The sequence below is a fragment of the Mustela erminea genome, chromosome 5 (assembly GCF_009829155.1).
Source record: "Mustela erminea isolate mMusErm1 chromosome 5, mMusErm1.Pri, whole genome shotgun sequence".
Classification (NCBI taxonomy): domain Eukaryota; kingdom Metazoa; phylum Chordata; class Mammalia; order Carnivora; family Mustelidae; genus Mustela; species Mustela erminea.
In genome coordinates, this window is record NC_045618.1 from 75,519,626 (window position 1) to 75,531,496 (window position 11,871).

General features: G+C 53.7%; 3 protein-coding genes across 11 annotated transcripts; 1 reads left to right on the plus strand and 2 right to left on the minus strand.

Annotated features, from left to right (window-relative positions):
- The first annotated feature begins 1,313 nt into the window (after positions 1 to 1,313).
- Positions 1,314 to 4,235, plus strand: PSME1 (proteasome activator subunit 1). Of its 2 annotated transcripts, none has more exons than XM_032343921.1 (11): positions 1,314 to 1,588; positions 2,215 to 2,247; positions 2,393 to 2,455; positions 2,570 to 2,680; positions 2,769 to 2,814; positions 2,928 to 3,025; positions 3,280 to 3,348; positions 3,434 to 3,501; positions 3,610 to 3,664; positions 3,742 to 3,828; positions 4,009 to 4,235. In XM_032343921.1, the coding sequence occupies exons 1-11, from the start codon at positions 1,550 to 1,552 to the stop codon at positions 4,087 to 4,089; spliced, it is 750 nt and encodes a 249-aa protein (XP_032199812.1). In that variant the 5' UTR covers positions 1,314 to 1,549; the 3' UTR covers positions 4,090 to 4,235. The 2 variants fall into 2 exon arrangements, with proteins under 2 accessions (XP_032199812.1, XP_032199813.1); XM_032343922.1 differs by lacking the exon at positions 1,314 to 1,588 and adding an exon at positions 1,926 to 2,128.
- On the minus strand, positions 4,231 to 6,954 carry EMC9 (ER membrane protein complex subunit 9). Of its 3 annotated transcripts, none has more exons than XM_032343923.1 (6): positions 6,551 to 6,954; positions 6,194 to 6,236; positions 5,975 to 6,051; positions 4,822 to 4,891; positions 4,640 to 4,734; positions 4,231 to 4,495 (listed from the first exon to the last, which is right to left on the minus strand). In XM_032343923.1, the coding sequence occupies exons 1-6, from the start codon at positions 6,730 to 6,732 to the stop codon at positions 4,294 to 4,296; spliced, it is 669 nt and encodes a 222-aa protein (XP_032199814.1). In that variant the 5' UTR covers positions 6,733 to 6,954; the 3' UTR covers positions 4,231 to 4,293. The 3 variants fall into 3 exon arrangements, with proteins under 3 accessions (XP_032199814.1, XP_032199815.1, XP_032199816.1); XM_032343924.1 differs by having other exon boundaries at positions 4,231 to 4,474; positions 6,551 to 6,935; XM_032343925.1 differs by having other exon boundaries at positions 4,231 to 4,474; positions 6,194 to 6,650.
- A 750-nt stretch (positions 6,955 to 7,704) lies between these two features.
- On the minus strand, positions 7,705 to 11,827 carry PSME2 (proteasome activator subunit 2). Of its 6 annotated transcripts, none has more exons than XM_032343917.1 (12): positions 11,137 to 11,824; positions 10,765 to 10,797; positions 10,454 to 10,498; positions 10,286 to 10,348; positions 9,964 to 10,050; positions 9,829 to 9,859; positions 9,644 to 9,741; positions 8,796 to 8,864; positions 8,555 to 8,622; positions 8,333 to 8,387; positions 7,938 to 8,024; positions 7,705 to 7,846 (listed from the first exon to the last, which is right to left on the minus strand). In XM_032343917.1, the coding sequence occupies exons 1-12, from the start codon at positions 11,152 to 11,154 to the stop codon at positions 7,766 to 7,768; spliced, it is 735 nt and encodes a 244-aa protein (XP_032199808.1). In that variant the 5' UTR covers positions 11,155 to 11,824; the 3' UTR covers positions 7,705 to 7,765. The 6 variants fall into 6 exon arrangements, with proteins under 6 accessions (XP_032199808.1, XP_032199807.1, XP_032199806.1 ...); XM_032343916.1 differs by having other exon boundaries at positions 10,454 to 10,547; XM_032343915.1 differs by having other exon boundaries at positions 11,107 to 11,823.
- Positions 11,828 to 11,871: the final 44 nt, after the last annotated feature.

Here is an 11,871-nt window from a genome sequence, read left to right on the forward strand (position 1 = left end):
TGGTAGTGTTTCTATTGTACAGTTGTGAAAACAGGCACAGAGGTTAAGTGACCATGAGCCCAGGCGACAGGGGTCCATTGTCTGTGCTCTAAACAAAGAACCTGCAACTATAGCCCTTCTGTGGCCAGATTTTGTATGGCCTGAGAGTTAAGAGATGATTTTACATTTTTAATGACTGAAAAAAGAACAAAAACAAAACAAAACAAACAAAAACAGAAGAATAATATATCATGGTCTGTGAAAAAACAGAATTCAAAGTCCAATGTCCACAGATAAAGTTTTATTGGAACCTGGCCCTGCTAATTTATTTAGGTATGGCTGTTTACCTGCTCTGTTTACCGGCAGAGTTGAGTGATTACTCCAGACACCATATGGCCCACAAGAGCCTAGAATATTTGCTATCTGGCCTTTTAGAGAAAGTTTGCCAACCCCAGGTCTAAACCACACTATTCCCCCCAAATAAACTGGCTAATATCAGAGAGCTTCAGTGCTATGAATGTTCTAAAGCAGGCTGGTTTGTAATAGAGACTTGGCAGGGAGGTACTTTATGGAGAGAGTTCTCTCTGGAGAGGTGATATTTGAGCAGAGAACCTAAGGACCACCTGAACAGGGAAAGGGTGTGTCAGGCAAAGGGATTGGTAAGGTCAAAGGGCCTGAGACAGGAGTGAATGTGACACCTAACACAAGGGGTTTAAGCAACAATGGAAGCCCCAGCTATTTGCAAGTTTAAGGGATGGGGGAAAGCAGTGGAAAGTGAAGTTGCTGGAGAACAGGGGCCAGGCAAGCCAGGCAAGACTTCTGGGCCAGGAAAGCCCTTTAGATTTCATTCTAAGATCAACAGGAAAGTTGGAAAGAGCTTTAAGCCAGAGAGAAGTCTGTGTGGAGAGTATAGGGGGGTATAGTTCACAACGAGGGTCAGAAGGGAGCTGACCGGGGCCAGGATTGGAGCGGTGACAGCTTCTGAATGTCACCGCATAGGCCAGACGATGCCCGTGGAACCAGGGCTAGGGAAGGGAATCCAGAAAAGATGGAAGAGCGCCAGATAAGGCTTATCACTGTCCCTTGCCGAACCGAGACAGAAGAGCACCCGAGGTGTCCGGACGCAGGGAAATGAAAGGCGGGGATTGGCCGGTAGCCGACCAATGGGCTCCGGGAGGCGGGGAGGCGGGCCCGCGGTGCGTGGGGTGGGAGGGCGTGGAAAGAAGTGTGTTGGTGAAGGTAGCTGCAGCAGTCCGGAGACAAAAGGCGGGAAGTGAGGAGGCGGAGAAGGAGAGGCTGGGCTTTCGGGAGCTGGGCGGGGAGGCGGAGGCAGGCTGGGGCGGGACGCCGGGTGGAGGGGGAGGTGGCAGCGCTCCTTTCGGCCTCCAGGGGGAGCCCGGCCGCGGCGGTAGCCCTCCGCCCGCTCCTCTCCCGGGCTGGCCCCGCCCCCTCCAGTACCTCCGTTCCCCGGCTACCCAGGAAGGCCGTGCGGGTGGTGAGAGCTGCTTTCGCTTTCCCTTCCCTGTGCACCCTCCGCTTCTCGTGCGGCGCTAGGCCCCCCGCCCCGGCCATGGCCATGCTCAGGGTCCAGCCTGAAGCCCAAGCCAAGGTGAGCGCTGCGGGTTCAAGGAGGGGCTCCTTAGGGAGGCGTGGCTCCGAAAGGCTGCAGGCGTCCGTGACCCGCCCCCCAGTCCCGGTAGCTAGTCGGGGTCGCGGTCATCGGAGCCCACGTGAGCCTCGGTGCCAGGAGCACCTGCGCCCTGGCCGGGGGAGACAGGTGAGGTCCGCCTGCCGGGAGAGGCCAGGCGGTCGAGGTTCAGCGGGGTGCGGTGAAGCAGAGAGCTGGCGTGGAGGGGAAGTCCGCTGGCGCGGGGCCCCGGGCCACACACAGGGTGCCGGAGCTGCCCTGCCACCTCATGGCCTTTCCCACGGAAGGGCTCCCGGCCCACCCCACAGGGTACGCCGCCCGTGCCCCAGTCGCAGAGGCTCTTACACCTCTCCTTGCACAGCCTAGGAGACCCGAGGGATCTCCTGGGCTGTGGACCATTCGCCCTTCACCGCCAGGAATGTTCTCATCCCCCATAACCAGCCCCACGGGGATCAACTTCACCCTTCCCAGCCCCACGGGATGCATTCCACCCTTCCCCAGGTCAGGCCCTACACAACCCTAAGGGTACGGTCCTCAAACGAACTGGCCATAAGCCAGATGTGTGAAGGACTGCCTGTGTCCCACAGGTGGACGTGTTCCGTGAAGACCTGTGTACCAAGGTAAGACCTGCCCCATCAGCACCCTGCCCCTACCTAACTCCCCTTGCTCAACCCTTCCTTGCTGGGCAGTGTCAGCCCTGTTTCACTGCCAGGAAGAACATTTGATTCTGACCCATATCTTCCCCCACCCCAACCTCACACACAGACAGAGAACCTGCTGGGGAGCTACTTCCCCAAGAAGATTTCTGAGTTGGATGCATTTTTAAAGGTACTGGGGCAGCAGAAAGCTAGAGAGTAGGGGTCAAGGGGGGAGTCTGGGAGACCATGAGAGCAAGGTGGGAGGGATACCCTTGCCTCTAGCCCTCCTTCCCCCCTGCACCAGGAGCCGTCTCTCAATGAAGCCAATCTGAGTAATTTGAAGGCCCCGTTGGACATCCCAGTGCCTGATCCAGTTAAGGAGAAGGAGAAAGAGGAACGGAAGAAACAGCAGGAGGCAAGCCGGGAAGAGCTGGGAGGAGGTACCCAACCATGGGAAAAGTCAACCTTAGGCCTGACTTGCAAGAGCCCCTCTCTCCCTGCAGAAGGAAGACAAAGATGAAAAGAAGAAAGGGGAAGATGAAGACAAAGGTACCACCATAAAGGGATTGAGTCTCACTTCCTAGGAGCTCTTCCCTGGGGATTCCTCTTCCTTGCCCTCACACAGTCCCAGCCTGGTGACTGACCCATTGCCTACTGCCTAGGTCCTCCCTGTGGCCCAGTGAACTGCAATGAGAAGATCGTGGTTCTCCTTCAGCGTCTAAAGCCTGAGATCAAGGATGTCATTGAGCAGCTCAACCTGGTAAGACCTCCCAATCTCACCCCCAGGCTTCAGATCTAACCCTTTGTCCTCCTTGGTGTCTGCCAGGTAGGACTTAGCACTGGCCAGGTATTATTAGCAGGAGAGAGCACAGAAAATGAAGCCAGAACTGTAGGCCCTGGGGCTTAGGACAGACTTGGCATACCTCCTCCAACTGTGGGCAGGGACGCTGAGGACAGGAACCTGGGAATTAGGTTGGGAGCTGATGTGGCTTTGATGCCTTTCCCTCCTCCCAGGTCACCACCTGGTTGCAGCTGCAGATACCTCGGATTGAGGATGGGAACAATTTTGGAGTGGCTGTCCAGGTGAGAGCGCTACCTCACTCCTCTGCCTTCCCTACTGCTCCAGTCCCAGCTGCTTTCCACTTTCCTCTTTGCATTCTTTTCCCAGGAGAAGGTGTTTGAGTTGATGACCTCCCTTCACACCAAGCTGGAAGGCTTCCACACTCAAATCTCCAAGTGAGTGACTACCCACCTCCACCTGCCTGCACACTCTGCCTTGGCCTTGGAGAGAGGCCTGGGCTCTGTCTTCCTTCTCCCATTCCAATAGGCTTCTACTTTCTACAGGTATTTCTCAGAGAGGGGTGATGCGGTGACCAAAGCAGCCAAGCAGCCCCATGTGGTAGGTGAGGCCCAAGTCAGGGTGCATGGTGGGGGCAGGACGCATCTGAAGTCAGGCCTGACCCAAGTCTCCCACAGGGTGATTATCGGCAGCTGGTGCACGAGCTCGATGAGGCAGAGTACCGCGATATCCGCCTGATGGTCATGGAGATCCGCAACGCTTATGTGAGGAAGCGAGGGTTGGGGGGCAGAGTAGCAGAGCCAGCTTTCCCAGGCCACCTACTCCCTGACCCTGCAGGCTGGGGGTGAAGGGTCACAGACCTTAACCTCTCCATAAGGTTAGAAATGGGGCACAGGAGCCGTTGGAGTCCTGTGGCTGACCCCTACTCCTCTCTGGCCCTGTAGGCTGTGTTGTATGACATCATCTTGAAGAACTTCGAGAAGCTTAAGAAGCCCAGGGGAGAAACAAAAGGAATGATCTATTGAGAGCCTCCCCTCATTCTGTAATGGGTCTGGCAGAGACCTTCCTATCTTTTACAGAGGACTCCAGACTTTCCCCAACTTCAGCATGTTGAGGTTTGTCTCCCTCTTGCCTCCCAGGCACAATAAATAGTCATACCATTGTCCTTTCATTCAAGTATTTTTATTGGATCCTGACCCTTCCCCTCCTACCATGCCCCCAGCTCTGGCTCAGGTCTTTCCATTGGTGGGACCCACCCACTGGGTGATTTGGGTGTTTAGCTGCTGGTTGGTCCAGTCCTGCCGGATGTCATCAAGGTGGCAGTCAAAGTCCACAAGGTGCTGGTGGGCCCGGCCCTCTAGTAGTGCTCCCACCATCTGCCGTGACTCTTCCCAGTCCCTCCACATCACTCTGAAATCATAACCACCCCCCCTGGAGGTCACACTCAGTAGGCAGTGGCCTGACACTTGGCAGAGGTTAGCATCTAGAGAAGGACCCTTGGGAGCAAGATCAAGGACAGAGGAGGCCCAGCAGCTATGGGCTTCCAGGAAAAGGTGGAGGGAGTAGGGCACTCACAAGTTCTTGTCCTTGGGGACCCAGCGGAGACCATGGTTTTCTAGGACGATGACGGGGGGCACATGAGGCTGAGACACCAGTTTCTGATTATCCAACTGCAGACAAGGAAGGGGTGGTGAGGGTTTCAAGGATCCCCTTTCCTACTTTCTCACCAACTCCCCACCCTGAAACCCAAACCTCACCATAATAAGGACTGCACCAGGGAAGAATTCTGCAATCCGCCCAGCAATTTTCGAGGCCAGGGTCCAGGCACTGTGTAGAGGAAAGACCAGAGGAGTGAGGAGCTGACCATGAGTAGACCTGTCCATCTGAGCTGGACCTCCCTGGTCTCCTAGATGATGGCACAGTGGTGGCCTTTCCCTCTCACGGGCCTGGGGGTCAGGGCTGCTTTAAGCTTCATAAACAACTGCTTTGATGCTTGAGTGCAGTTGGAAACAGGTGCTTAGACTGCTGGTTAAGGTGGAGATCAAAGGTGGTCTTTCAGGAGGGTAATTTGGCATAACCACCCAAATTTAAATAGTATATTATACATATGCTGACCCAGAAATTCCATTTATAAATATAATAATTGGACAGTGTCTGTATTAACAAAAAATGGGAAACAATCTCAATGTTTAAGGCATTAAATAAATCACGGTACATCCATACTCATACTATATAGCTGTTAGGATAAGGCAAATCTTGGTGTAGAGATGAAAAGATGGCAGATATTTACTAAGTGAGGAGGGAAAAGCAAATTACAAAACTGTTTAATTTGATCCAGATATATGATTAAAACATAAGTAGATAATTTTATGTAAGAAAATTTCCTTTTGGGGCACCTGGGTGGCTCGGGTCGTGGTCTCAGGATCCTGAGTTTGAGCTCCAAATCCGGCTCTCTGCTCAGCGGGGAGCGTACTTCACCGCCCCCGCCCCTCCACCTCCCCACTCCCCGCCCCGCCCTGCCGCTTGCCTCTCTGCCTACTTGTGATCTCTCTCTCTGCAAATAAATAATTAAAATCTTTTAACATTTTTTTCCCTTTTTTTTTTCTTTCAAGTTGGTAGTTGGGCTTCCTCTGTGTTCTTTCAGCACTTGGCGGAGGGGAGGTCACCTCGGTTAAAACCAGGTGTCAACTTACTGATACACAGCTATCCTCCCCATCCCCCCAGGAGCTCCTCCAGGGACCTTCTTCATATTTCTCTATATTCCCTCACTCCAGTACCCAGCCTAGCCTGGTGGATATAGACCCCGCTCCTAAGCATTTGACGAAGGAAAGATGGAAGGAATGACCAAGAGTTCTCTTGATTCCCCCATCCCATAACCCTTAGCCTTCTGCCTCTGGCTACTCCACTCACCTCTGGTCGTCCAGGGCTGCATTGGCATGATAGTACCCAGCCACTACCAGACCGGCCTGCGCGCCCCACACATCCACCTGCCGTAGGAAAGGGGCCATCAGAAACTCAGTGGCGACGCCCGCACTGTAGGTGCGCACTGCTGCCAAAAGGCCGGGGATGGGCTTGGGCTAGGAATGTTAGGGGGTTTCGCGGTGGTCGGTGGGCGTCCAGAGACGGCACCTGGTTGAGGGCGACCTCCAGCATGACGGACAGGGCCAGATGGCTGTGGAACAGGGGCACACAGTCGGTGAGACACAGACATTCTCCCGACCGCGGCGCGGGCGCCAGCAACAGCCCGTTGACGGCGGCGTGCGGGTACCGGGCGGCGTGCAGACACATCTTCACGTAGGCCCGGGCCGAGATCTCCACCTCCCCCATGGCGAGCCGGGCCCCAGCTCGCGTCCGCGAAGCTCCCTCCCCGGCGCGTTCCTTGGCCCTTGCCTCTGCCCCCTCACTTAGATTCGGCAGTGACGCTGACTCGGGTCGAAGGCAGCCGGCTGGCTCCCAGGGACCTGGGTCCCGGCGCTCGGACCCCACCTGGCCCAGAACGCAGACCGTACGGATTGCATACTGCAGCGCGGAACTCCGCCTCTGCCCGCCCCTAGAGGGCGGCCGCAGATCCCCGCGGGCCTGGAAGACTCCCGGCCTGCTGCGGTAAGGGCCCGGGTTTCTGTAGTCCCGCCCACGTGGTGCTCTTCGATAGGCTTAAAGGTTCTCATTTTGCCCAATCATCGGCCGTGCCCAAACCTTGCCCCGCCTTTATCTCCTGCGAACTGAAAAGAACTCACAACTGAGAACTAAAGAGAACTGCCCGCACGCTGATTGGCTAGGCTACTTGACTTCGGCTCAGGATTGCAGGATGGCTTCGTCTGATACCTGCGCCTCCCGCCCCCCAGGCCCAGCAAAGGTGGCAGGGTGGAGCGCGCGCCTCGCTCCGGGTGTCCCAGAGAGCCCGCGCCAGATTTCCACACCTGGAAACGAAGCCGACTGCCTTCTTCCTACTATGGAATGGGTGGATTTGTACTCTGGGCCAACTCCGTCACCGATGAGCCGTATTACCTTTGCCACTACAGGGTATCTGGACCTTGGTTTCCCTAATGTAGCCTCAGCAGAATTAAAGGCGCAATTGGCTGAAGGAGGAGGAAAGAGGACAAAAAAAGTTACAGGCCCATCCTTCCCTTAATGTCCTGCCGTATGTCCTTCAACAGAGTACCTTCGGAGCGTTTTTTTGTCAGCCCTTGGGAAGGAGTCCCACCATTCACCCATAATTCTCCCAGTGAAACCTCACTCCCTCTCCCGGCTGGCACTGAGCTGATGAGTGGTGTTCTTTCTTCTTTCCCTGATCTCAGTCCCAGAGCTTTCTCCTTGCTCAGCTTTCAGTCCAAGGCCTGCTTGTTCCTAAAAGGGGTCTGCGCAAATGCTACTTCTTCCAGGAAGCATTCACAAGCCCCCTAAATGTTTGAAATAATCTTGTGAAATTCTCAAATACAGAGAATAGACATAGCTATCACGACATGTCAAAATTTCCACCCTGTTCTTTAGGATGCCTTCTTAAGAAAAGGCTGGGTTTCCCCTTCATCTTTGGCCTCATGCATCCCCTCTCTTTCCTGCCACCACATTCACATTCAGTATCTGGACATAGGCAACACTCAATAAATGCCTTCTGAATGAATGACACACACCAGCAGTAATTCACACAAAGAATAGGTCATTTATTATTATTATCATTATTATTATTATTTTGGCCCTGGACTAGTACATAGATGGCTTCTCTTCACCCTTTGGGTTGATAATTTTCTCTAGGTTGCTGCTGATGATATGATAAAGCTCAGCCTGGAAGAAGGCCAGAAGAATGGCAATCAGGTTCTTGGCTTCTCCCCTGTCCCCCTCAACCATCTCCCATAGGAGCTTCCTCCACACTCACATAGAAGGCCCTCAGGTCCAGCACCATGGCCCTGAGCTCCCCATAGGCTGCCTCATCTCGCTCATGCACCAGGGCCCGGTAATCCATCTGGGATGTGGGAGGCAAAGCTGAGTCAGACCCATGGGAGGCTGGGACATTAATTTGGTTTCCTCACATAGGGAATAGGTAACTTGAGGATAAGCCCTTCTCAGGACCAAGAAATGGAATCCCACAGGATCAAGCCGAGAAAGGGGTCAAGGTTTTTGAGATCCAAATCAGTTTTTCTAGCCAGTGCTCTTAGGTTAGTATTTCCCACATTGCGAAAGTCAGAAAACAGACAGGAAAGACCTCTAGCCCCTCTTCCTTGCCCCACCTCCAACGAGTCTCAGCTAGAAGCCTGGTGACTATGTACTCACTACATGAGTCTCCTTAGAGGCCTTGGCCACAGCATCCCCACGTTCTGAGAAGTACCTGCCGAAAGTAAGGGAATAAACACAGGAACGGGTAGAGAGAGAGGGAGATATTCCCTCAGACCCTTCCCAGAGACCCCCATCATCCTGATGGGACTGCCCAGCTACAGGAATCCCAAAGAAATGTCCTTGCAGCAACCCCCATGCTGGCCCTCCGGCTACCCTCACTTGGAAATGGTTGTCTGGAAGGCTTCTACTTTTGTCTTGACTGCATTTACCCTCTCCAACACCTTCTCCTGTGATTCAAAAGAGAGAGAGAGAGAGATGAGCAGCAAGAAAAACACTTCATCTCCTCCCTCCTTCACCCACCATCTTCTTCCTCCTCCTCCTCCCAGATTATGTCTAGTTCCTATCTCTCACTCGCAATGCCTCTCCCTGTTTTCAATGTCCTCATACACCCTTTTCTTACCTGGATAGCCACCCCAAAGTCATTTCCATCCTCAATCTTGGGGATCAGGTGCTGAATCCATGTGATCACCTAAATTATAATCATGTAGAAATCATTCAACAAACTTCCTGGGTCTTTCCTTTTACTGCCACTTTCTAATAACAACTATATTTAATTGAAGAGTTATTACATGCCAGACACTGTGCTACACATATATCTCATTTAATCTTCACAGCAGTTTCTCAAGATACATTTTTTTTTTTAGATTTTTTATTTATTTATTTGACAGACAGAGATCACAAGTAGGCAGAGAGTCAGGCAGAGAGAGAGAGAGAGGAGGAAGCAGGCTCCCTGCTGAGCAGAGAGCCCGATGTGGGACTCGATCCCGGGACCCCGAGATCATGACCTGAGCCGAAGGCAGCGGCTTAACCCACTGAGCCACCCAGGCGCCCCCTCAAGATACATATTCTTATTGTACCCACTCGATAGATGAAAAAACTGTGTCACAGAGTGTCCAAGAAGCTTACTTAAGGTAACCAGCATGGTAAGTGATAGAGTCAGGATCTAAGCCCAAGCAGTCTCTAGGGCCCAAGCTCTTAAACCAACTCACGATGACACAACACCTGCACTGTGTACCAGGTAAGACTAACATTATGGGAGTGGCTACAACATAGTCTCTGATTACAAGGATACCACTGTGAAATCAGAGGTCTAGCAGAATAAGAACACAAGGTATCCAAACCCAAAGCACAGAGGAAGTTTCCTATGTCAGAAATAGGCCCTTGAATGAAGGAATTGCATCTCTCAAGGAGACTAGGGCCGGGCACAGCTTGTCTTCTCTTTCTCTTTCTCCCAGTTCCCAGGCTTACCAGAATGCATTTTTCTTTGAGAGTCCAGACTTCTGGCTTAACCAGGGCAAGGAGGGCGAGAACCTTCTCATTTCCAGGGAGAAAGCCACACTTGGGAACTGTGAAAAAAAAGGACATTCAGGCCCCTTCTCCTCCAGCAAGCAATGTGCCCCTTCCTCTTCCCTAGACACCCCTTCCTCTCTTACCTTCTTTCTTTTCCTGCTTATCTGTTTCCATCTAAGGTAAAATGAGGGACAGCAGCTTTAGAAAAGTCTCGGAGGTTGGAGGGCCATCATCTCCACCCGGTTTATAGTCTGAGCCCTGCACCCCGAGTGCCTCACCTCATCATCCTTGGGCGGGGGGTCTGGGATGGGGATGTCCAGTGGGGCCCGGAGAGAGGTCAGGTCAGCCACATTGAGGGAGTCCTCCTGCACAGAGCTCACTGTCAGCAGCTGCCCAACCTAGTCCCTCATTCTGAGTCACAGACTTCCCTCCACACAGTCCACCCAACTCTCTCCCTATACTCAGGCCTCACACTATTCTAACGTTTCCAGTCCACCACTCAAACTGTTCTCTGCATGCTGAACCCAGTTGTTAGCTAGAGGGGGTGGATGGAGAGGGGAGAGGCCTTGGGATGGGGTGGGAGGGGCCCATACTACTCACTTGCAAGAGCTGATTCAGGTGTATGATTTTCTGTGGCAAGAAACTGTAGAGGAACTCCTCTGCCTGTGGGTTACATTGCAAGGATGGGGAATCTCAGATGACACTCCAGAGGTGTCAGAGAAGTGAAGACTGGAAGGGCCCTTGTAAATCATTGACTCCAATACTTACAAATAAGGAAACTGAAGCCAGAAGAAGTGAAGGGACTTGCCCAAGCTGGGAAGTGGCAGAACCAAGGTTAGGACTTTGGGGCCACAGCTTTTCCCTCCACACCAAAAGAGGGGAGAGGAAGCAGCAGAAGTGGAGAGAATATTAAGAGGAGTCAAATTAAAGGTAGAGATCAATAATTAGGAGCCTTGGGTTAAGGTTTGATAAGGGAAGTAGGGCCCAGGGTGGGTTGGGGGGGGTCATCCTGAGAGGTTGCGGCTCTCAAGTACTGGTCTAAGATTCTGAGTCAAACCGCTTGAATCTAGGAGACTTACCTCCTGGAAAAGATTTTGCCTGAAGACATCCACCTGCACAAAGAGCAGTACCCGGATGTTGGTTAAGGGTCTCAGTTGTCAAGAGTGAGATCCCACCCACAAAGGGATGCCCTCCAACTTGGCTCAGGCCTTTCCTACCACAAGCCAGATTTCCCTGGAAGCTCAGGCTCCGTGCAGAGACCGGCCAGAGGGCAGGAACTGGGAATCCCCAGGTAGAAGTGAAAGCACTAAGAAGAGGTTGGGGGAGTTCTCTGGCACGGCCCTGATCCCCTAGAGTACCCAGCCTGGCCACTAGCCAGGAGGGCTCGCTGGCCCTTTCGTGGCCTCCCGATCCCCCATTACCTGTTTGCGGGCTTCCCCGCTCAGGCGTACCCCACAAGGCTTGGCCATGCTGTTCCAGTTGCAAGATCTTCGCTCTCCCAGCTCGCCGCCTGGCCTTTCGCTTTCACTCCCCACGTCCAGGCCCGCCCCCCTCAGCCCCGCCCCCTTCCTTCTTTTCCCCCTCCCTCTGGCAGGCCGCAAACCGTAGGCAGCCCCTCAATCATTCTCGGCCTGCTGCGACTAGTAGAGGCGGTGCGGACTCGGTCACAAGCCCAGGGGCTGTCCGAGGGAGGGGCTAGGATAAAAGTGGGACCGCGGCTACCGAACAGGGGCTGTCCCTCGGGGAAGGGGAGGGGCTTCTAGGGAGGAGTCAGAGCGGTCCCGGGAAAGTCCAGGGTTGGGGTGGGAGGGGTTGGAGAGTGGGAAAGGGGGTGTTCAGTGATGGGGCTCCCCCAGAAGGCTCGACTGCAGGGAGGAGCCCGAGAGGGATCAGAGTGTAAGTGGGGAGGGCCGGGGGCCGAGAAGAACTAGTAGAATATGGAAGGGAGCATTCTCCAGAATCCCTCCAGGAGAGCAGAAGGAGCAGGACTCGCTTGAGGGGGCCAAAGCTGAGTCCTGGCAGAGTGGGGCTTCCCCGGTGGGGACCGGAACAAGGCCGACTGATGTAACAGAAAAGGTTTTGAAGGAAATAAAGTAACCCCGCGCCTAGAGCCATCCGGAAAGGGGCGGAACCAGCCTAGAGAAAAGGGGAGAAGAGAGCGCGTTCGGCGTTTAAGGCCCAGACGC